The sequence below is a fragment of the Lampetra fluviatilis genome, chromosome 26 (assembly GCF_964198595.1).
Source record: "Lampetra fluviatilis chromosome 26, kcLamFluv1.1, whole genome shotgun sequence".
Classification (NCBI taxonomy): Eukaryota; Metazoa; Chordata; class Hyperoartia; order Petromyzontiformes; family Petromyzontidae; genus Lampetra; species Lampetra fluviatilis.
In genome coordinates this window covers 5,620,585-5,645,693 of record NC_136300.1, presented here as the reverse complement: position 1 = coordinate 5,645,693, position 25,109 = coordinate 5,620,585, and the positions used below count along the sequence as shown (strand labels likewise).

At 45.5% G+C, this 25,109-nt stretch overlaps 1 protein-coding gene across 1 annotated transcript in view; it reads left to right on the top strand.

Moving 5' to 3' along the window:
• Positions 1-24,711, top strand: part of CBFB (core-binding factor subunit beta) — a 73,877-nt gene extending 49,166 nt beyond the window's left edge. The window contains exons 5-6 of the mRNA XM_078868592.1: positions 17,393-17,488; positions 18,338-24,711. Coding sequence (XP_078724718.1) covers positions 17,393-17,488; positions 18,338-18,409 — 168 coding nt within the window. The 3' untranslated portion in view covers positions 18,410-24,711. The remainder of the gene's footprint in view (positions 1-17,392; positions 17,489-18,337) is intronic.
• Positions 24,712-25,109: the final 398 nt, after the last annotated feature.

The window sequence follows — 25,109 nt, the reverse complement described above, 5'->3', positions numbered from 1 at the left end:
GGCGGCTTGAAGAGAGTTTGATAAAAAAAAATCTTTAGTCGTTATCCGTTGAAAATAAAAATGTATTTTTTTTTGCGTGTGGACGAGCAAAAAAATAATTTAAAAAACCCCGATGCAATGCGGTTTTCGGAGTAATCGCTCACCTCATGACTCGGGTTCATGGAAGCATTTGAATGCAGAAATAAGTTTTGTTTGAAATAAATGAACCATTTCAGAAACATGGTACTTAAGGTCATGATGGAGAAAAACTAACTCCGTATACAAGTGCGATTGGGCGGGTCTTCCTGTGGAATTATTTGCTTTCTATCTTTCCATGAAGACACACACACACACGGTTTATATATCTTGGCTCTAAAGGGCACTTGAATTGATGGATGTTGCAATAAAAAAAAGACACAACGTACTGTATCTTGACTTGGGGCTCTTTGTAGTTGTCAACAAAATAACACCCACCTTGCATGGCGACTCTATAATTAAATGGTAAGAGGCATACACATTGCTCAAGAGTGTATCTAAAATTGTGAGAACCCGTACGAGATGACAGCTCAATTTTTTCCCCAGTTGAGACCTCGAGAAAAAGATAAACGTAAGGCTCTTTCGTCCATCCATTGCCGGATGAGGGCCTCCTGACACCGTGTGGGTTGTAGGGGTCAATCGACCATACTTCACCACGCCGGTCAGCGCGGGTTGGTGAAGGCAGACAGCATAGACACGGGAGCATAGAAGTACAGTGCAGCAATTGATATTACTTCACGGCATTCTGATGGTCCACCTTCACCCCCTCCCCCCACCCGGCCATGTGGCCCCGTAGCCTATAGCACCTGTTACGCATGGTGGTTGCTCATCCAAGCGCTATCCTTGCTCAAACCTGCTTAGATTTGAAAGATGACAAGGCTGCGTGCATTCTGGGTGATGTGGTCATGGTTCTCTGGTGGGAAATATGTATCAAAAATAGCATGAAATTCAGCACATTCATCATATCTAAAATGTTTACTTACAAAATGCAGTGTAAGGTGAGTTCTAAACAAAAATATAAATCAACAGCCCTTTGTCAGTCCACTGCTGGATGAAGGCCTCCCCCCCGCCACCGCATCGGCCATGTTTGACCATATTTCACCATATTTCACCACGCTGCTTGGTGTGGGTTGGGGAAGTGGGGGTGCCCCTGACTGTGTCACATGTCACTCACAACTGATATTAGCCATGGCCAGGAATCAAACTCTCATTTCCAGGTACGTAGTACAGTGCCCGTATCCTTGCACCGCCATCCAAACCAAAATATGTTGATATTCATTGAATTTTCCGATGGCCAAACCACCCGAAATGTGCCCGATCGCATCAGATCTCGGAAGCGAAGCAGATTTGAGCCCGGATAGTGCTTCGAAGTGCAACTACCACGTGTAAAAGGCAGGTGTTGTAGGCTTCCGTGGGGCTACGTTGTAAGCAGATGGCAGTGAAGCAAAATCAATCGTTTGAGTATTCTCCAGTGTCTGTCCTCCTACCCCTTCTTCACCAACCCACACTGCCCAGCGTGAAGTGTGGTCAAAAAACTTCTATAACCCGCACGGCATGGGGAGACCCTCATCCAGCATTGGATTGACAAAAGGGCTTTACGTATACATGAATGGAATGTTATTAAACACCTGTGAAAGAAGTTCAACATACACACACACACGAAGTTACTTCATTCGCCACCTGTATCAGTATAACATAGCATAATACCTGCAGCTATTCTACGTTCTTTCTTACTTCTCCTCCTCCAACCCGGACACCCTTGTGAAAATCCCAGAAAATGGCCCTGTGTGGCACGATCTCCAACGCTGGGCCAGGGGGCCCGGCCCTGCCGAGCCTTTGCGAAGCCCCACAGAGGGGTAATGGATCCCCTCATCTATAATTCAGAGGGCACCCTCGGAGAACGGCTCTCTCCTAAAGTCACATTGAGAGCCGGTCGCCATGTCCTTTCTTGTCCTGAGGCCCAAATGGGAGGACTGGAAACACACCGAGGCAGTGTTTTTTTTTTTAGTGCTGGGGAAATTATTCTGAAACTGCAATTGTGCAGTGGAAAAGCCATTTATATTTTATTTATTTATTATTATTATTGTTAAACATGGCAAACATATGCAGTGGAAATCCTGACCCACTGGCTGATGCACCCGCATATGCACGTAGGGCGTGCGTGTACGTGGAAACGTGCGTCCGTGTACCCAGCGATCGTAAGAACGAGACTTATTTTCGGTTGAGTTCTACTTGGCATATTTGGCCATTTTTATTTCGGGAGAGTTGCTTTTTTGTGTGAGGATGACCAGAGAAAGTCGATGCATGCAGAGGAATATGATACATTAGTAGATATTGCCATAATAGCTATACTGCCGCATTTATGCACAATATTGCCCAAGGTAGGAGTTTTACATCAAATATATGCTACTCGCGAGCGGGATGAAAGTTTACGTTTAGCTTGTCAAATAAATTACTTTAGGATGCATTGCATTTTTAAGGTGAAATTACTAACTGTCCTCATACAGTTCTGATCAGAACACTACTGTACACAAAATGCATTGGACATGGCAGACGATGCCGGTCGTAAGATACAATTCCGTTGTGGAAAAGGGTAACTTATATTATTTGAACACATTTTGATGAAACTAAGCTGGGGATTTCCTCCAATGTTTTTTTTATTGAAACCCAGAAACGCGCAAAGAGATTGGAAAAACTCTCTAGTTAATAACGGTAGCCATGTGTGGCTTTCGATGAGAATAATTTTCTTAACCTTTGCCTATGGCTGGCAGCTTCTCTCTCCGACAAACACATGCCCACTGTCTCTGCTGAGCATCTGGAGACGCGGTCGCAGTTACACCCCACGTAAATCCAAATGTCAACGTGTTGCCTAAATGTGGCGCTGTTTAACAAACGCGTAGAGCAACGAAACGATTTTCGAAGTTTAACACCGCAGCGGTGGCGGGGATAGGTAGACGTCGACGTTGGAGCTATAATTGCAAGCAGCCCAGAATGTGATTCCCTTCGTGCAAACATTCGCGACCGCGATTACATTTTTTTGTGCGAGCCGGCTGCCGACGCAGCGTTCCCGCGCGGCTGCTCGTTAAGCCAGCGGGGATCGGTTACGGGCCCCCATTGATTTGCGATCGTCTCCCGGAGGCCCCCCCCCCCACCCCGATCGGACGGACGCGGGGTCGCGTTTTGAGTGAGCGGGATTTTTCTTTGGGTGACGTTTCTGCCTATTTCAGCACCGCCCAAAAATAATTGCGCGCCGCCGTCTTGGGTCGCCAGCTTCGTCGCACGTCGCGAGCGTGCCGGAGTAAAAAAAGAAAAAATTCGAGTCGAAAAATAAAACAAGAACAAAAATCGCAGTTTGCACCACGTTCACGGTTATCTCTTGTGAACGATTTCATTCAACAAATCGATTGGCGCAACGTTGAACCGTCCTTAATGAATAGGGCGCGGTTAGATGCTTTTCCGTTTGGAGAAACGGACCGGCAGCCCACAGCGTCACGGTAAAGGTGCGCTCGCCCGCCCGCTCGATCGCTCCCCCACTCGCTCCCCTTCTCTCTCGCGACGGTTGACATTGCGATGAGCAAACAAGAAGTACGTGCGTGCCTGCGTGTCCATGTTTGACAGCGCCAAGTCGCTGTGCCGCAGGCAAAGGCGTCAGTCCTGCCGTCGGTGCCAACAAAATGCATTTGGCGCGCACACGTGCTCACGCACGCACACAAAAGACAAAGACAAAGATCCCCCGTTTAGCCTTAACAGACTGTTGGGGCAATTGCTGTTAGCGAGTCGCACCTATGAAGACCAGAACGGCACACGAGGGGGTGGGTGGCCAGCACTACGCCCCGGCCGCCTTTGTCTCTCCAGTGGCGATGTTTACACACCGCTGCACTACATGCACACACGCACAAAAAAATCCCCCATATAGCCTTAACAACTTGTAGGGGCAAGTGCTGTTAGCAAGCACCTATGATGGCTGGAACGATACACGAGGGGGTGGGTGGCCAGCACCACACCCGACCGCCTTTGTCTCCCCAGTGGCGATGTTTACACACCTCACCAGGTACTCATTTGAGACCAAGTCAACCTAGGGGAGGCCCGGGACTGGTTCAGATAATCGTCACTGTTGGTGTTGGCCGTGAGCGGGAATCGAACTTGGGTCGCCGGGTTCATAGCGCAGCGTAGTGCTAACCGCTACACCACCGCTCCCCACGCACGCACACAAGCACAACCCCACCGAAGATCACTTTACAGTGGGAGGGGCCCAGTGTGCAGACCGGTAGAATTAAAAGGCATTTGTGCAAATCTGTGCAGCTCTTTGCGTGCCGAACGGACGTGAGCCGAATTGATCTGTGGCGTTCGTTTGAAAAGGATTCTGCTGCTTTTAAAATTGGAGGTGTTTGTAAATGGACAATTTAATTACCGTGGGATGTGTTGAAGTGGATTTAAAAAAAGAGTTTAGTGGTTATGCTCGGCTGGACGTTAAATCTGAATGAAAGCGAAACTTTGCAAATGTGCAAAGAACACGTAATCTATTTTGATATTTAAGTCCCAGGTTGCTCGATCAAGATGATCCTGCAGTTGGAATGTTTATCATGTTATACTTCAAGGAGTGTTTTTGCACGTGATAGGTATAACCACCTCAAGGGTCAGAACAAGACAGATTCACAATTCCATTTGCTCTGCTTCCAGCCTCTTGCCCCACAGGTCAGCAGGTTCGTGAGATCGACAAATCCACATTGTCCAACCAACCGTCGCGGCCTAAGCGATGGCTTATACTGCACTGTTGGTCTACTCGACCGTGCCCAGCAGGAAGCAGAAGGGTTCATCCTGCTATGGATATCATTGTTAACGTTATCAATGTTCTACTGCGTAGGTGTTTGCGCTTGGACTGTGTAGCCCTCCGATGTGTTGTCGTGTTGTGGCGCTTCCTGATCGGTATGGTGTCTGACGTTTCGCTCCGCGTGTTGGGAGGTTCTTCAACTGTTGAGCGAGCTTGCCTTAAGGAGCTTCAAACTTACGGAGCGAAACGTCGGACGTCGTGCCGGACAACCACACGGTCCAAACCGGAAATACAGGAGAGCTGTTACGAAGTTAAATATCTCACAAATGCGGCCGATGCAATGTCCCCCTTCAATGTTCTAAGTGTTCAAATTCTGCTCGCTATCCTGTTCAGCCTTTTGTGAAGAGTCGCATTGATTAAAGCTTAGTAGAGTATAAACTTTGCTGCAATGCATTAGCATATGAGCCCTGTTAATAATTGATGAAGCGTTGGCAATTGACACCAGTGAGTGAAGGGTGTAATTGTAGCAGGGAATCTGTGTAGCTGCAATTACTGCCCCCATCAAGAATCCAATGCAATTGACAAAGTTTCATCCCTGGTAGGAATTGATGCTGCTTGACACGTAGCTTCATAAGAGGGGGGGGCGGTGCAGGGGGAAGTGCTGATGCAATGGTTATCAAATTGTGCTATCAATCCTGTGACCTGAGTTTGATTCCTGGCCATGGCTAACATCAGTGGTGAGTGATATGGTATCACCTTGCCCAGCCCACACTTACTAGCATGGCAGAGTACGGCCAAATAACGCCCCACGACCTGCAAGGGACGTGGGGATACCTTCATGCAGCAGTGATTCGACAAATGTATTTGCATTACAATAATTTTCACTATTATCATATATAATAGCACATTTCAACATGCCGCACAGTATTCGCTCACTCAAGTAGAGAGAGAGAGTGACTCAGAGACACGAGGAACCACCGAAAAGCGGGAAGGCATCATCCACGTAATGAGCCGGCACCAACAATTGCCCAAGCTCTGTGTTCCTTTATATATAGTCACGTGTTATCGGCCAATTAATGAGCATTTACATGTGGGAGAAGACCGGAGCATCCGGAGAAAATCCACGCATGCGAGGGGGAAACACTGTATCCCGTAGAGATAGAACAAGCGGATTCCACATTTTTGCTGGACTGCTTTCTCCAGGCAAACCCCGGGGTATGGTACATCGATGCTCATGAGTAGGAAGTTCCCGCAACATTTGCGCTGTAATCCACCAACCCTCTCATTCGTGCACCACCACCGTCCGGCTATAATATGAACTTAATGACATGGGTTGCATGCTGGCCATTTGTGCAACTGTACGTATGTTATTATGCCATAACAAGTTCCCATTGTATTGTGAGTTTTTGCCTCTGATGGAGTGGGCTGGCTACATTTTGATGAATCGACTCTGTTATTATCATCCTAATGGGACCTACAAGTAAACATGATACGGGAAAAAAACAACCACACGCTTTCAATGAAGAGCAAATTACGTCATAAATAAAAGAGATGCGTTAAATTATTTAGTTTTCCAGATAAACCTTGTGGAATCTAAGGACTCGTTTTAAGGGTGGCCCACCGTGGCATGTTTACCGGTTCACCGTACCGTGTTCGTCACCGCGTGGGAGGCAATCGGACGATCTCGGAGTAAACACGCGAATGGGAAGGGGGGTAACGCGGGAGCGCTGTGCAAGTCGGGGAGTTAACCTACTTGCTCTGGCTCCTCTAAGCACATCCGGTGGGCGTATGCAGTATTCCCACGTTATGCACGAACTTGCTATCCGGGATTTTGGTTCTCCACAAGTCGCATCTAAAACGCTGCACGACCGCATCGTGAGAGAGAAAGAAAGAAAGTGATGAGAGAGAATGTGATACGAGAAAGTGATGAGATAAAGTGATGATGGTGCTAATGCGTAGCATCATGATGCTACTGGGAAGTAAAGTGATGATGGTGCTACTGCGTAGCATCATGATGCTACTGGGAAGTAGCATCATAATTTAAAGTAAGTTAATTTCAAAACTATTATTTCATACTTGATATTCTTGTTTTAGTTACTTTATGTTTATTGTCACAATTTTTGTGTTGCGATAATGTTGTTGTATTTAATAGCGAATTTGTGTATTCATTTAAGGTAATTAATTTAAAAGATAGGTTTTAATAGGTTTCCACCTTCCACGCCGCCAATGGTCGACCATGAACCGAATCAGGACCGGGCATGGCCGATGCGCATCAAAGATTCGGTGGCCTGCAAGTGCGGCCAGGAATCCCAAACCATCGACCACGTCGTAAACACTCCGCCACTGCTGTTTCACTCCTTCAAAGGACGAGATCCACTCGGTTTCTGAACAGACAATTGAGTGGATAACACATCAAAAATTTCGTCTTTTATCCGCTGCCATTAATCCATACGAAAGAAGATTTTTCGCGAAATTCGCTATTTGCGAGCGTCTCCGCGAACGTCTCCCTCGCGAGTAACGAGGGAATCCTGTACCAGAAATGATAGACGTAACCTACAAACCCTGCCTCCAAGTGTCTGCTTTACGCATGTGCACCTCTACATGATGGGAATGTTTTGTGTGTGTGTCCATTAAAAACAGTTGCACTTCACAAGCTTTCAAATTCACGCAGTTATTCAAGTAAGTGCAGTTTATCCGAATACACATTTTGGAGGAGGAAATCCACGGAAGGAATAAAAAAGCATTTGTCCGTCCGAAAACTATGTCCGACGTGCGAGAATGGGTTAATCAATTTTTACATTGTCTTTATTTTGTTGAATGAATGCATTTAGGCTGAATAGGTTTGAAGTTATCCATAATATAGGTTTTTTTGTGGGTTAGATTTCGTAAATATAAATGCGTCGTTAAACCGGCCACCACCCTACACAGCCAATTGGTAAATTTTGTCACGTAAACAAACTTGCCGATTCGTTACGAGTTTAGCACACCGGTGTGTTGGAGAGTAAACCCACAACATTTACAATTCGAGTACGACCGTTTGAAGTTGGGGTGTTTAATCAGACAGCTCTACTAACTGTGAGGTTATTGTACAAACGTCGCATTGATCAATGCACACAAGGCCGGTCGTGGCTCCTAAAGGTACGTCATTCTTTCTCGGAGAACATGAAAGTTGTTCAACGTATTCGCGTAGAAACAGAGCGGTTTGGATTCAAACAAGTTTAATAATTTCCCCTGCATATTAACGGGAACCCAAATGACCGTTACCATTGACTGCCAGACATAACCGCGGCATGGGCCACTCCTTTTATATAATAAGAAATATGCGTAAATCAATGCACTTTTTTTCTCGAACAAAGTTTTGTACGGTCGTGGGAGGGGGGGAGTAAGTGAGTGAGAGGCAATAAAAAGGGGTAGCGGAGCCATTGTGTTGTCGCTCTGAGCGCCTGCAAACTTCTGGGATGGTGCCAGGTGGTCCATCTCCCGTTTGCTTTTGTTGGTGGCATGGGCTGCGTCACGACATGACGGTGCGGCGTGTCCCGGCACGGCGCTGGAGCGCGTTACTGAAACACGGGACTGGGCGGGTGAGTTAGCCAGTTATTCGGTGGGTGGGTGGGTGAGTGGATGGATGCGTGGGTGAGTGGGCAACGGCAGCGTAGCGGTTAGCACTCTGCGCTATGAACCCAGTGACCCGAGTTCGATTCCCGCTCACGGCCAATACCCAGTGACGATTATCTGAACCGGTCATGGGCCTTCCTTGGGTCGACTCGGCCTGGTTTGATGGGTAAACACCACCACTGGGGAGACAAAGGTGGCCGGGCGTGGTGTTGGCCACCCACCCTCTCGCGTGCTGTGCCGTCCCTCAAATGCTCGCTAACAGCACTTGCCCAACAGTCTGTTTAGGTTCTACGGGGGATCTTTGTATTTGTTGTGAGTGAGTGCGAAAGTAGTTGGGTTGGTGGGCTGATGAGTTGACTGGGTTGATGGATGCGTGAATGAGTGGGTGGGAGAGTGGCTAAATGAATAGAACGAGCAAGCGGTTGCTTTGGTCAGCCTGCCGTCAGCAACAATGTTTGAGGGCAATGGGCCATGGGGACAGAAGGGGCATCTTGCAACCCGGCAGCCTCACAGATGTAGTGACCTGGCTGTCGCTCCTAAAACAAAACAAAACCGAACACAGAGGTGGCTGGTGGCTTCGGGGGCTCGTAATGACTGGCGTCACATCACTGGGCCAACGCCATTAACAACCTGGGTTCAAACCCCAGCTTCCATAAAAACTATTTCCAGGTGTTCATTCGTAGCAAATGTATTGATCTCAGTTTCGTCACCATTTGAATTAAAAAAAAACTTATACAAGTGCATGAAGGTATACTCTGGCACATAAGCTGTTGTGTACAGTACATGCTTAGATGTTTTTAATGTGATGAAAAATATTGAACAAAGCGATCGTCTTCGAGGTTGGAGGCACGGTCGTGAGTGTGCGCTACGAGGAGAAACCAGGAGTCCTGCGATGCATCTTCCAGGGTCGTTCCCCAGCTTCATGATGTGTTGCTCTGCCGCCTGTAACGGGTGTATAGGTAGTGAGCTACTGAACAGCAAATTTTCCCTTTGTGCCGAGGCAACGGAAACATAAACAATGTCCAACATATTCTTGGTTCTTTCGGTAAAGTCATGTAGAAGGGAAATAATAAAATAATAAAACATAATAAAATTAAATTCTCACGACGTTTCGGCCACAACACAAGCAGCCGTCCTCAGGTGAAGAACAGAGCTGTCGGAAAGACAGCGTTCTAATGACCACTGAACGTTGTGGCCGAAACGTCGTGAGAATTTTATTTCATAGTTGTATTTTTATTATTTTATTGTTTCCCTTCTACGTGACTTTACCGAAAGAACCAAGAATATGAATCCCTGCAGTCACGAAAGCTTTAAATCGAAAAATGTTCAACATACGTGCGAATAAAACTCTAAACATCGAAAAGCAGCTGTGGATAGCAAATTGATCATTGTTAATTCATTTTAATATTGCTTTAACGTATTAAAAGCAATAACAATGCCCTCGGGTTATGTAGGTAAACCTCAATGAGTCCACATTTTTTTTGTAAGGGCCCTGCATTCAGATGACTGACCACTGCTTGTTAATGACGGTTCATATTTACATTGTACTATATTGTTTTTCACACCAAGTATACTTCTTAAATCTGACCGTAATTGTGTTTTTATTTTGTGCCATTGCCCTTTGAGTGGCTTTCAAACAACGATTGCCTTCTCGCCAAATCGACCATTGTGTGTATGTACGCTGAACATCTTTCACACCGTACTTAGCCAACCGTGCCAATTGTAGGTGCCGAGGAGATACAACAACCGTAAACACAAAATGCATTTCTAAAGACGCGAGTTTTCGATCTAGACCCATCCGCCTTCCGATTGGACGTCTCGCGCGCGCTCCGTGCGCGGATGGAGCCCGTCGGTTCGGGCATGCGCGCTCTCTCTCCCGGTTTTATCGCCGTGTTCTCCTACTCCCTCTTCCCCGTTCCCTCGCGCAAGCAAGCAAGCAAGCGCCGGGCTCGGCTATAATTAATTCATGCACCCGGGCAGCGACCACGCTCTGCTCAGGAACGTTGCCCGGGCCGCCGATCGATGGGACCGGGGGTGCTTTTTACCGCGAGCGGGGAAAATTAAATAATAAAAAAGCACTTCAGCATATTAGCCGGGGGGCCTCTAATGCGATTTGCATCGACTGCTTTAATGGAGTTTGTTTGGTACAAATGTTTTATGCCCTCTCCATGTTGGCCTGCTTGGTTCGGGTTCACTTTATATTTTGTGTTTTGCTATTTATTCGTAGCCGCCGTTTCAGAGATGACCTGAATATACGTCAAACCGGCAAACTTTGTGAGGATGTAACTTTTGTAACAGCTTCGGTCGGCGCCATGGCGCAGCCGTTAGTACCCTGTCCAATTAATCCTGAGACGTGAGTTTGATTTTTCACCATGGTCGACATGAGTTGCGAATATGTATGCAAAACCGCATCTTGGGTCCCCCCCACCTCACCAACTCACACTCACCAGTGTGGTGAAGTGTGGTTGAACGGCCCCTGTGGCGAAGCCTTCATCCAGCTGTGGATTGACAAAGACTCTGACATTTTTGAATGGTTACCTTCGGCTTAGAAGCTCAAAAACAGCTCCAACATTTTTCTTTGACTTGTTGTTGGAGACAGCATTTTGCAACGTAAAAATGCAATGTGATGAAAATATCGTACGTTCGGAGGTAATACGTCAACAAAATAACTTTTTGGTTTCATCGTCACACGTTGAATTTGATTAATAATGCAGTATCAATGTCGAAAATAAATACGTTAAACGCGTGATAAATTTACCTAACAATCTAGAGGATTTGAACTCGAAACGTAGCATTGTAGAGCGAGTTCAGATGAACGTGCTCAGGGGAACAGACGGTGTGACCACTCAGGTGTGGGTCAGTGGGTCTGGGGGGGAATGCACTTATTTGAGTCACGTGTGTTCTTAGTCCAGCCTTCGTGTCTCACGTGCATAGCCTGGCTCTTGATTTGGTCCAGACTTTCTGTGACTTGGATCTTGGGAGAGGGGACTGGGGTCCTGTGGGAGATCGGAGGGGGTCCTGGATTTACAGGTTTGGCTTTATTCTGCAGTTAAAACCGTCATGGCCATGAGGTCCTTTTAAGTGATTTGCGCTTGTTTGTTAAATATTTAGGGCCAAAGCCATGTTTATAGGAGGAGGGAAAAGTTTGAGTATTCCTTTCCAAGTAATGCATAATTTATTATGATGTGAAACTTGAATTACGCTTGTTTCAAAGCACACAGCATACAGTGTTATGTATAACGTGCAATTTTTTTTCTTTCCTGGGCCAAAATAATTAGTGGCTTTCCTTTAGCTTAACAGGAAGTTAGCTGTGTGTTCGGTTTTCCATTTTTTGCCCAAGTTGAAAATCTTTACCATTGAATACTGCTGTTTACAAAGAGACATGGGTCGTATCATTGAATTTGTTCATGTTGGGTGAGTTTGTGGAGCCTCCTAGTGATGTGTCTATTTTTAGTAAGGAGTGCAGTGTTTGATTATGTTTGCACAGCCTAACTTCATTAGGCCTATAACCGCTTGTTTACGAATGTCCGTGGGTTGTTTTACTTTACCATGGCCACGCGGAATGGCCCTGCTAAGCTGCTCACAGATGATTCATTCACAAAGAGGATCCCTAGTTGAGGAAAACGTTAGTTTTTTTCTATTATTGTTATCGAGTTATTTATTCGGAAAATCCTCACTGACTCTTAGGACTTATTTTCCGACGGTTCCTCAGTTGGGATGTTTGGCCACTCACTTGTTGATGAGTATTATTCACTTCCGAACAGTCTGTGTTTTCCGGTTGTACTCTGTGTTGCTTGGCATGATGTCCCAACGTTTCACTCGAGGTGCTGGAAGCTTCTTCAGGAACTGTCTTAAGCAGTTCCTGAACTGAAGAACTTCCCGTTCCTGAAGAAGCTTCCCAGCACGATGAGCGAAATCGTCAGGCATCATGCCAAACGACACGCAGTACAAAACACATCAGAGAGCTATCCTCAGTACAACCATGGAAACCTACACGGCTGTGGTTAATTTTCGAAAGCGCAGTAAACAAACGGCGAATAACGTCCCTTTCGGAAGATGAGACAACCTCTGCCGCAGTAGCCACGGATGAAGTCGTCCGAGATATTGGGGGAAGAGGGGGAGGTCCTGGCGATTGGCAAACCTTGGACCCGCGGATCGACGACCGTGTGTGCCGCCATTCTCCACGCTCGCTCAAGCTGCCAAAACCTTATCATGACTAAAAGTAAACAAGCGCGCTGGAATTTGCTCGGTTTAGATTCAAACAGGCAACAGGTGGTCGATGACGGGCATGTGTTGGAGGAATTTGATTGGTGGCGGCGACATTTTCCCCAGCGTCCGTCATGAAGCATTCTGGGAGGAATGGCTGCGCCGTCTATTGCCGTGCTCGAGTCTAAGAGGCGGCCTTGATTTGTTATAATTTTTCATCGCGGGCTACTGCAGACACGAAGGCGAGAGGCTTTTCTGATGATTCCTGAGATGAAACCGGCATACAGTTTGTTACATTGTCCTGCTGCTGTCTAAAAATAATAATGACAATTTTGACTCTTGTTTCAGTTGGTGGCCTAAAAGCGAGGCTGCGCGCGATACACACGCGCAAGTATGGGCGATGTCACGTGACATGCAAGGCATGATGGGAGGACCAATCCTATGGTCACAATCGTACCATTGGCTGTTTAGAAGTTGCCCTTTGTGTGTATGAATACTCTTAAAAGTGGGCGAGGGTTGTTATTGTTCTTAGAAATGTGATTTTTTTATGGCCTTTTCTACAATAACCTGTATTGTTATCATCAACCACTGTCTACTGCTGGCTAAAGTCCACCCCATGCCGTCAGAAATCCATCTCACTCCTCTGCGAGAGTCCTCCTCTTGGGTGCAAACATTCCTTTGGGGGTCGTACCACGTTGCTGTCCATTGGCTATTATCCCTTCTCGTGATGTATCCTGCCCAGGCCCGCTTACTCTCATGAACAGTCGATATGAAATCTTTGATTTGCATTTGTTCTGTGATCCATGTGTTCCTATTTCTGTCGCTTTGAGCGTAAATTCCAAGTATGCATCTCCCGATGCACCATTCGTGCACTTTTGAGCCGTCCCATTTTCTTTACTTTGTTTTATTTTTTAACTAAAATGGAATTATTACGATACACGGCTGTAATTATGATTTACATACTTTTTATTAGTCATACAATTGTCGGTTTACTCGTCATGCATTTCTTAAATATTCGCAGTAGAGAGGAGCAAAAATTACGAGAAAAAAAATAGACGTTTATTCATGTGGAACCTCAAAAAATAAAAATCTGAAAAGCATGTGGATATGACACGTGGCACGTGTGTGATTTCGCTGTGTGTTGTGAGTCAGTCCCCGCTCTTTTAAGTCTTTCATTCTGCCATGTCCTCGTCTGAATACGACAGTAACACCGATTTCAAATTCCACACTTTGTCAACGCACCTCGCATCTCAAGATGCTTTTACAAAAATTAAGCAAAAAAAAATCACATTCGCTAGAGAAGGGGCAATGGGGATGGTGGGGGGGGGGTGGAGATAGGGCAGGGTAACGCGGGGACCGAGGAGAGGGAGCGACGCTGCAGCACAGCCCAAGATGAAGCAACCAGGGCCCGTCGTCAACAGCGACGACGACGATGCTGATGATGAGCTTCGGGGGCAGCCGCGGCAGTCGGGGCAGCACCAGTGAGCCAGTGGGCAGTATACATGGACCAATCCTCATCGCGGAACGCTATTCCTCCAAACCATCCCTTAGCCTGACTCCGAGGTACAAACTTCTCCGCCGAACACGGCTGACGGTCAAAATAACGCGTGGACTGCGTAACCAGCTGAGAGTTCATTGAGACAAGTCACTGTCGGGAGGCGCAGACCGGCTGCGTGAGTGAGGGTGAGCAAGTGCACGTGGGCAAGCACCCACGGGTGGGTGCGGCTGCATATCTGCGTGTGTGTTCGTGCTGGTGTCCGTTACTATACAAGTCTTGCCCTGCATTCTGTGTGTACGTCTGTGTTTTGTGCGCGCACTGTGCATTGCAGTGAGTGGTGGGAGAGTGCTTTGCGCGCTGCGTTACAATTATGATGACCCGGGTTAAATTCCTGATAAAAGTGGCTGCCGAGTGTTGCGTGTGTGTGTGTATGCTACACTTCCATAATACAGGTTTTTTGGATTAGATTCCGTAAATATAAATGTGTTGTGAAACCCACCACCACCCGATACAGCCAATTAGTAAGGTTTGTCTTGTAAACAAAACATGCCAATTTGTAACTAGTACAGCACACCAGTGTGTTGGAGAGCAAATCCACAACATTTACAATCTGAGTAATCGGATTTGGCATGTTCTGTTTACGTGACAAACCTTACTAATTGGCTGTGTCGAGTGGTGGTGGGTTTAACAACACATTTATATTTACGGAATCTAACCCAAAAAAAAAAATCTGTATTATGGATGATATTGGTCGCGAAAGCCGACGTGTTAAACTATGTCCAACTTCCTCCGCACCATACATAGCCAACTGGCCATGGTGCTGGCCATGCTTGCCACCATCAGTAATGACCGCACTTGCCCACAGCACTCATGCCAACATCGCAACCAGATATGGGAACATTTGCATTCTCGTCAGAGTGCGTGCACACTGGCATTTGCGGCGCCGCGCGTTTGTGGGTGCGACTCCGCAATTCCGCGGGAGAGGCATTTCAAGAACAATCTGTTCACGTTTAGCGCGGTAATAAAATGGGCGCTTTTATGCGCGTCGCACCAGGCAGCTGCGTGAGAACGTTTAGGAGCTATCAAAGCCCAAACAAACCATTCTGTTAAATCGTGTGATAATGAAGCCTCATGTTTCTCGCTGCAATTTTCATTGCTGTAAAATTGCCCCCTTACCAATCCTTCAGGGCGCCATTCCCAGCCTTGCCAAAAGGGTATTCCCGAATACTTTATTTTACCTTGGAAGGGGATTTAGCATGTACACACTCCTACCCCTTTTTCCCACCCCCCACATCTTATTGCCAAAGCTTACAGATGTCATTTGTACACACGTAGCCATACGTACACGAATCGCACCTCGGTTGGGATTATACGTAGCAACCTTCGGCCGCAACTTGCGAAGTCCTTGGCGGGACTCTCCTGAAAGAAAGTTCACGAGCCTCGGTCCCTCCGGCGAAAGAAGAGCGCACAAGTGTTGTCATCACATCCACGCCTCTATTTAAGGAACGAAACAGGTGGACTTCTCCACAAATCTGGCTGTCGCCTGATGAAGCTAGTTGTAATTACTGGCGAAACGTCGTACTCAGATTGTAAATTGTTGTGGCTTGGCTCTCCAACACACCGGTTAGTGCTGTACTAGTGACGAATTGGCACGTTCTGTTTACGTGACAAACCTTACTAATTGTCCGTGTCGGGTGGTGGCGGGTTTAACGACACGTTTATATATTTACGCGATTTAACCCAAACAAAACCTGTATTATGGATGATTTTGGTCACGAAAGCCTCCCACGTGTTAAGGTTCTGTAATACTGCTTCTCGTGTCTTTATGGCACTGTGATGTGGTCAGAGCGCCCTCTTCGGTAACAATCCGCCCATTGCGCGGGCTTTGTGTGCCGTGCAGCAGACGGGGTGGGGGGGGTGTTGGGTTCGTGCGAGACTTGAACGTCGTTGTGCTGTCTCACGCGCCGGTGGCTGCGAACGTAACCCCACAACACGCGGCTTTGCCTTCGAAAGATCCCCATTTCCACACCCCCCCGCCCTTTAGATCCAAGTTAGCCGAACAACAACAAAAAATGCCCCGCGGAATGTGCGCATCCCTTGCACATTTTTTGGGTTGTCCGTTTCATGTTTTGTGTGCGCCGACGCCGACTGCCTGGGATGTGACCTTTGCTGCCAACCATTAAAGCGACGTTTTAAACGATAATAGTTTCAAAAAATTTAATTATTGTTCCCTCCGTGTCGGTGGTTGTCTGGACATTGCATCGAGAAGCATGTTTGTGTTCGCTAACGCAATGTCAGCATTTACGAGCACCGGGGTGGGTGTATGCATTGTAATGCATTAGGTGAAGGTGGCGAAATTTTTTTTAACACTTATATGGGACTATCGTTTTTAATGAAAAATAATTGATAATACATTGTAACATGATAAGCGCTTCAAAAAGTCAGTCTCTCACTTGTTCGCCATCATTGTCAACGCGTGGCTGGAATCTTCTCCAGGTTGTCTCCAGAGCCCGGAGGCACATATCACGAGGTGTTGTTGCAAATTCTCAGAAGTGTTAACATGTTTTTGAAGCACCCTGCATTATCAATGCCATTCTGCGTTTGGCTGCTCTTTGGCGGAGAGCTTTTGCAGGGTGCTAAGCACACGGTTTCCATTCTTGGCATTTGCAAAGCGGAGCAGTGACACTGTACCTGGGCCTCTACTACGTTGGCTTGGCTTGAATTGAGTACCTGGTGCATTACGTAAACATCAGCACTGGGGAGACACAGGAGGCTGGGCACTGCTCACCACAATACTCCCTCGTGTGCCATACCAGCCCTAATAGGGGCCCGCTAACAACATTTATTATTTGTCCCCAACTTTCTACGGAGGCTATAAGGGCGGCAGGGGTTGGGCAGGGGGGGATCTCTGTCTTTGTGCTTCTTTGTCCATTTGTACATGCACATGTGTACATGTGCATGTGTCTGTGCTTGGGGAGCGGTGGCGCAGTGGTTAGCACGCTGCGCTTCAAACCCACCGGCAGAGACCCGAGTTGGATTCTCACTCAAAGCCAACATCGGCGACGATTATTTGAACCTGGTCCTGGGTCTCCCCTAGGTCGAATTAGTGTTAAATGGGGAGAAAAAGGTGGCCGTGCGTGGTGCTGGCCAACCACCCCCTCATGCGCCGTGCCGGCCTTCATAGGTGCTGCTCGCTATAACAGCACTTGCCCCAACAGTCTGTTAAAGGCTCCGCGTGATGGGTGGGGTGGGGATCTCTGTCTCTGCGTGTGTCCGCATGCATGCAGCAGGAGGACCTGTTGGCCCAGCAGGCGTTTGAGGAGGCTCGCAGGCGAGCGCGCGACTTTGAGGACCGGGAGCGGGTGCACCGCGAGGATCTGGAGGTCAGATAGAGCTCTCGGCGACACACGGCGGCGTCGGCGCCGCCAGGCGTGGCCTCGGCCCTCTCTCAGTGCTGCATCCCCATCCCCCCCACACCCCCCCCACCCCCCCGTTGTCAGTGGGGTTCAACTGCTGACGGCAAGTGCAGTTAGTGAGCGCCCGTTACGGACTTGTCGAGGGTGCGAGCGTCGACGGGGTGCTTCTGAGTGTAACGTCCGAGGCTGATTCAATGTGGTGGGGAAGTGGTTAGATGGATTCGGATTGCCCATTGGGTGTGCGTGGCTAGGAATCTTGAGCCCCCCGTTGCACTGGGGTCCGCGAGAGGTCAGTTTGCCCAATGGACTCTGGCGCATATGCACGCGTGCGCGTGTGTACGTGAGTGTGTACGTGATCGCACGTGCGTTACACGCAGAACCGTACAAGATGGAATGCACCGTTCATCACGAATTACTAAATCTGATTGTAAAATAAAATTGTCATCTTCTGTTTCTGACAAAATGGTGCACGTTGTTTCTGTTAGTATTCAATGCTCAATAAATGTCTCTAGTACAACCACAATGGGCATAATCGCGTGTTCCTATGATTGTGTGCTTGTGGGTATATGTTACCGTGCCTGATTTGGCTTACGCACAATTGCACCTGCGTGTGTGCCTGTGTCAACGTGTGTTACGTAGCATATCTCTGTGTGCACGCGCTTGTTGTGTGTGTGTGATTGTACGTTCGCGTGCGTGTGTTTGTGTTCCGCGTGTTCCCGTGCGACTATGTACGTCTCCACCGGTGTGCGTTTTGAGATTGTGCGTGTGTGTGCGTGTCCGCATGTGTGGTGTTTTTATTTTATTTTTTTGACCCAGGGGAGGAGACACCCGGACACGAGTCCCAACTCTGGAGGCATGAACAGCGCAGACGAACTCAAGCTCCGCTAAACGAAACCAAGAACCCCGATAAATATCACTGCCTGAATAAAAACGGAAAAACTTACAAAAAAGTGTTTTATGGAGTTCGAAAGGAGAGCAAAAAAAGCTAACGAAACTGCGTTGGATTCTTTTAACTTTTTAAACAAGATGCCCTCTTGCTTCCTTTATATTCCTCTTCTTACAATCAAAATTTAATTTCGCGAATATAGAGAAACAGCGTTTAAGCAGCTGGCGGCGGGCACCTGGGCTTGTCCCACCAGCCGTCATCGTGTGGAGAAGCCTTCCGTGGGGCAGCTGCTCGACGTTTTGCCCGCTGCGTTCATCACACAGGGACAGGAATAAACTTGTGCACGAGGGGGAGTCATCTGATAGATGCATTGGCTTTTATTTCTTGAGGGGGGTGGCGGGTGGGGGAGAAAGGTGCCTAGAATCCATACGAGTGCATTGTTAACTGATAAAACGCCAAAAAAGATATACATAGAGAGAGAAAGGCATGTAACACGATGAAAGAAACGAGAAGGACTTAGCGTGCATGGAAAGTTTTTTTTTTCTCCTCCTGGAGATATTTCCGAGATGAGTAGAGTGACCCTGTGGAGGAGCAACAAAGGGCAAGCCGTGGCTGTGATGTCGGATGTAATTTTACCCCCACCCCTCTCTCTTTAGACTGCTCGTGATCAATAACTGGAAACCTTCGGGAATCTCGGTCCCTAGCATCCCCATGCGCTGCGACGTAAATAACCTCGGCAACTGACCTCGGCGCAGATGTGCAGATGCGTTGCAGCGATCTGTTTTTTTTTCTTTAAAAGTTGATACGAATAATTCCGTTTATTCCGTGACGCGGCGTTACAAATCGTCTCTGTATCACGCTTCGGACTGAGCGGCATTTCGCTGTGGATAATCGCAGCCTGTTTACAATTCTTGTTTCTCGGCAGTGCTCGGGATAGGGGGGAATGAGTTTAATCTTGACATCAAATTCACATGGGCAGTTTTCACCCGTTTTTGGAAATTAATGACGCAACAAATGAATTTTAGAGCGATGTATAAATAAAATAATTAGGTGTTTAGCGACGATCTGTATTCCCAGTTTTGCCTTGCTGCAGTTTGGCCAAGACATTAATCTTTACTGGTAACGGGGCCTTACACAAGCAAGCATTAGAGAAAGTAGGATTATTGTGATGTTTCCTAAATTTAGTTTTTGCAGGTACGATCAATCAAATATTTAAAAATGTATCATACCTGGCCCTTTTAAAAGCGAACACGACGCGTAAACATACACTTCACACGGGAATGTCTGATTATTATTTTGTGGTTATATTAACGTTTTTCTTTGTTTCAAACTCTCGGCCTTTTCAAAGCGGGTGTGAATCTTAACTAATCATCTCGTTCCAGGCTTTTGTCCCTGAGGAGAAAACCGTTTCCCCTATTTTTGTAGGGCCCAATTGTGCTTTAAGCGCGAGTAAACGTTTGGGATCAATGTGTATTTATTTTCTTTGAAAAATATTACCGAATATCACACGTTAAGTTAGTCTATCCCCGTATGCTCGGGTGGTGGTGGGGGATATATTTTGTGGGGTGGGATCTATGCTATCATCAATCGGTTTGTAATGTTTTTTTATTAGAACGAGATAGCATCGGTTTGTAAACGTAGTGGATGTAAATTATTCCCTTTTTTATGACTCCACAAACTTTTCTTTAAAAACGAAGAGAAAAAAATTTATCTTTTAAAATCAGTGATTATTGAACATTTCCACTTAATTCTTCACAGCCCAAAATACAACTCATCCAATTTCTTGAAACTTAATTGACTCTTCTTTCTCCATGCGCGGGGGTTACAGGAATTACGTTTTTTTGCGTCTGCTAAATTGTGGCGCTGCATTTGTTGATGATCTAATGCAGTTGGGTTAGTTTTACATTATCTCTGTTTGGTTTCCCCGGAAACCCCATTGGCTCCATTTATGGTGAAGTTTGTATTGACCCCCCCGCTCCCCCACTATTGACTAATGCACAGCAGATAACAAGTTTAATAACGAGCCTACAGTGCAAAGAGAGGTCATTTGAAGTCTAACTAATCATCTCGTTCCAGTGGGTGGTGTACTCTGACTTAACAAAGAAAAAATGCGAAATTAGCTTCGTTGTCAAAAAAAACAAGCAAATGTTCTTCAACGTTGAGCCTAAATTGTAATTCCTTTTTTGCGGGTTAAAATTAGCAGCCTTTGATCAATTAATTATTCTGAATTATGTAAACCACACAATTACTACAGCTGTGTAGTTCTGTATAGATATCGTGCAGCAAATTAAACAGCACCAACACATCCAATCACTTAGTTTTTTATAAATATTATTTTACGTGTCACTTCAAAGCAAAGTTCAGCTGTCGCTTTATTCGATACGTAACGTAAGTCCTAATTAGTTTATTTTATATATAGCGAAAGATGCCCCCGAGGAATGGAAACCAATCGTTCATAACCTCGAGGGGGGAGGCCTCGTTTCTCATCAAATGCAAACTGTGGACGGATCTTTGCCTCCAATAGTTTTGTTGTTGTTTGGCAATGGGACCTCGAGTTGTATGTTCATCATCACGTTTCACCTTTTTTGAATACCCCCAACGTTAATCCAACGTTGTGATGGTTGTCCTTCGTATTACCCCTCCGCATTCGCGTATCTCAGCTGTTACAGAAACTGCCATTGTCTGTTTTGCACTATTACGTTTTGTTTTTATACATGTGTGTGTGTGTTTATTATTATTATTGATTTGTACACTCTTTATTTTATAGGATAGATCATCGCCATGTTTGACCTATGATCAAAGCTTTTTCGTGCTCGTTTTTAAATAAGTCTCGTAGGCGGACGCTTTGCTGATGTTCTGTTTTTGGCCTCGTGTGTGTTGTTTTAACCCTTGCAGCTGCAGCAAGCATGGGCACCTAAGATGTCGGTGGAAACTTAACGCCACCACTTATTGCAAATCTTACTCGCGTACGCTTCTTTATGGGTCTCACTGCTGGAAAACAAAAGCACAATTAGTAGATTGTAAAACTGAAATATGTTGGTCATGATATTTTTTTATCAATTGTATTATTTTTTATTGTTCATCTATAGGTATGGGATGTGGCTTGAGCATTCATTGTTGTTAATTTTGCTTAAACTGTTGTACGGAATGCATTAAGTGTAGCCTGCATCTTATAACCACAGCGTTCAGGAAATATCCTTTCAAACAAGTTTTACGGGGAATCAAATGCAGTATTAAAATTCATCCTAAAGTGGAAAATTATACAATCCCTAAAGCTAGATCCGTTAACAGATATACAGGTCCAATACAAAATAGTACATTTCAAGAAACATTGAAGGAAACACGTAAATAGTTATCACTGTACAATATGATCTTTGGAAACATGTTTTAATTTGCTATCAGAATCAAAATACATCCCACGTGACACGGTAAAGCGTTTAAAACCACTTGAGGATAACAGTGATTGTGATACAGTACTATAAAGCCGAAACCATTTGAGAATGAGATAATCGACGTTTGCATTGCCTGGGTATAGGAATCGGAATTAAGCATCCTGCAAATATAGCAATGATGTAGCGGACTCGATTCGCTGCTGGGCACGCGGCTACATTAAAATAAAACGGAGTAGGAGTGCGAGCGAGTCTACAAATGCCACCAGTGTCCAATGAAAATCATATCACTGCCCCTCGTACCCATTAAGGCGTTTTACATTTTAAATTGTTTGGCTATTTTCACATCTGTTGCTCTTGCAGCGTTGCCCAATCCCGCCGGTCCAGTTCACAATATCTTCCTTTTCTTTTATCAGTTGTGCTCTCAACCTCAGACGCTCCATCGGCTGCTCCGTGAGCACGTGGCGGGTGTCTTTGGGCGAGCGAGCGTTTAGTCCGGTCGCAAATTTGGGCGAGTGTCTTTAAAACCGAACAAGCAGTAGAGAGGAGAGGTGAAGAAGGCTTCTGACGGAGCTTCGTCTTCCTCCCACCGCCGCCTGCCCCCCCCTCCCCCCGTCAGCTGCGGGAGAAGTCCCTGCGGCGAGAAGCGACGCTGGGACTGTCTGTGGCCCTTTGCGAATTACGGTTTTCAATGGGCTCCCCTCCGCCGTTCCCCTCCGCTTGTCGCCACGCAGTGTTATTTTGTTGTTGTCCAGTTTTTGCTTGGGTTTAATAAATTTCGATTTAAAGCTTTCGTGACTGCAAGGATTCATCTTCTTGGTTCTTTCGGTAAAGTTACGTAGAAGGAAAATAATAAAATAATAAAAATATTAATTAAACATAATAAAATATTCTCACGACGTTTCGGCCACAACGCAAGCAGCCATCCTCAGGTGAAGAATCAGAATTATTTTATTATGTTTTATTTTTATTATTTTCCTTCTACGTGACTTTACCGAAAGAACCAAGAAGATGGGTTTAATAAGTCAAAAGGTTCGTTTGACCGAGTTTTTACGATTTAACTTTTTGTGTGTTAGCACATTTTCAGTCTCTTTCTCCCCCCCCCCCCGATTGTTTTTGTATCCCATTCCGGGCTTGACTTTTTCTTTGTTTTGCTTCAGTGGTTATGTAGGCTCTTATTTACATGACTACAAAATACCGTATGGTATACGCAGCGTTGGGCGAGGGGTCGTGCACCAGTAATTAAACTGAATCTTTCAAATCACATTGCATGATACGAAAACATATTTTCCAAACATTTTTAACTCTTTGTTTGGTTTGCACTAGCAATATTTTCTCCGAGTCGCAATTCGTTGCCTTTATTGTTTGAGCTCTGGTTAACAAGAAGCATTACATTTCATTGACATTTTTTGCGCCAAGAAAATAGTGACCTGCTCCACGGGTTTTGTCGATAGCTCCCTAGGAGGTGGGGGATATCGTGAGAGGTGTGATGTAATAAGGAGGCAAAGTGCTAGTCTTTCTGCCCTCCTTTGCCAAACACATATCGAATCAAACGCAGCTCGCACGTACAATCATCACCTTAAGGGTTTTTTTCCCCTTACTTTTTAATTGCAAGTTCTGCTTAGTGGCCACGATTGTGATGCACTGTTGCCGTTCGCAAATGCCGTCAGGAATGTTTATAGGCATAGGAATCTATAAAATAAAAAGAGCATTTTTTTTCTCTTCTGCTAATGGTGTTGGACAATTAAAAGATAATTTAAATTGTGTTGATGGGGGGGGGGAAAAGTACGAATGTACGAGAGAGTCGTTCTTTCAGAGTTGCCTCAGCCATGTGAAAGCCATATAAAATCCCATTGACCCAAAACACGGACGAGTTTGTTATTTTTTCAAGTGATATCAACTTGTGTAGAACCGCGTGGGTCACTTTGCTGGCTTGCACTCGATTGCATGTGTGCTCGTTTGAAAATGTGCTTTTAAGAGATGTTTATTTAATAACATGGTTTGTATTCTTATTTAATTTACTTAACTTTTTAAATTCGAATGTTGGCTCCATTACTAAGGATATTGGAATTACATTTATTTTGAAAAAGATTCATGTCACATCATCTTTAATCCTTTCAGCTCCCTTAACGGAAAAAAAATCTACGCTGACATGATTTACCACTCTGAGCGTAATATAAATATAATTGTTTTACAACTGGTTATAATGACGATCTGGCTTTCATATCACCGACAGTTTTACATTTAACTATTATTAGCATAACCCGTTCAACAAAGATATCTGATAATGGATGTATCATGTATGGCTCTTTTTACGCTTGGATCCTGCAGGAAAATGTGTGGTGTTGTTAAATGTTACGCGAGTGAGAATGTGAATTCTAATGGTGACATTCAGCAGGTCACATGGGCCATTTTTGCTGGATGAGTGCAGTCTGATGTTCGTTAAGATCGCTCCTTGCAGGGTTTAAAATGAAACCCAGCGGTATTTACGTAAAAATCATTCTTTGAAATGTCGGATGTTTTTTTTTCATTTCTTTTTTTAAATATATGCACTATAAATTAATATTGCATGCTTGGTCAGTTCCAAATATGTTAAAATGTTTGATTATTATGGAAAGAAAAGTGAGCATTAATGAACGTTAATGGGTCTGTTTAATTGTTTTACATTTTATTTACTTAAATCTGTAAGATAACTTCAAAGTAGAACAAGCACCGTATCTGTTGCCACGTTTTTTCGGTGCGGGGGGAGTCGCGGCCCAAAAGATAAAAATGACACTCTGTGTTGTGCGTGCGCATCCCCAAATGATGAGTACCAAGCAATGCAAACATGCTTACAGTTTTGTTTTTTAACCGGAGCACCTGGAAAAATATTTAAACATTTTTTTCTCATTCTATGCTTGCAATAAAGTATCTTTTGACAAAAAAGTCTCGAGCTTGACCACTTTCTGCTAGCCAAGTGAATTGCACGCCTTCGCCTAAAAAGTCAAGGAATCTTTAAAGTCGTCGATAATGGGCATGCAATGATTTACCACCTCCCCCACCCACATCAGTTGTGGTGAAATGCAGTAACGAAAGCTTTAAATCGAAATGTCACGATTTGATTTAAAACCAGAGTGGAACCGAACTGTGAACTCACGTTAACCGCACATTTTCCTGAAATTAAACCAAAAAGCGAAACTTCTGTTCCGAATCAACCCCCTCCAACACCCCCCACCCCCTCCCCAAGAAAAATAAGGATTTAGTTCACAGTTTTAACCGGTTCAAAATGTTTTTGTGCTTATTAGCCGTGGTGTTAACACTGAAAGTGGGCGTA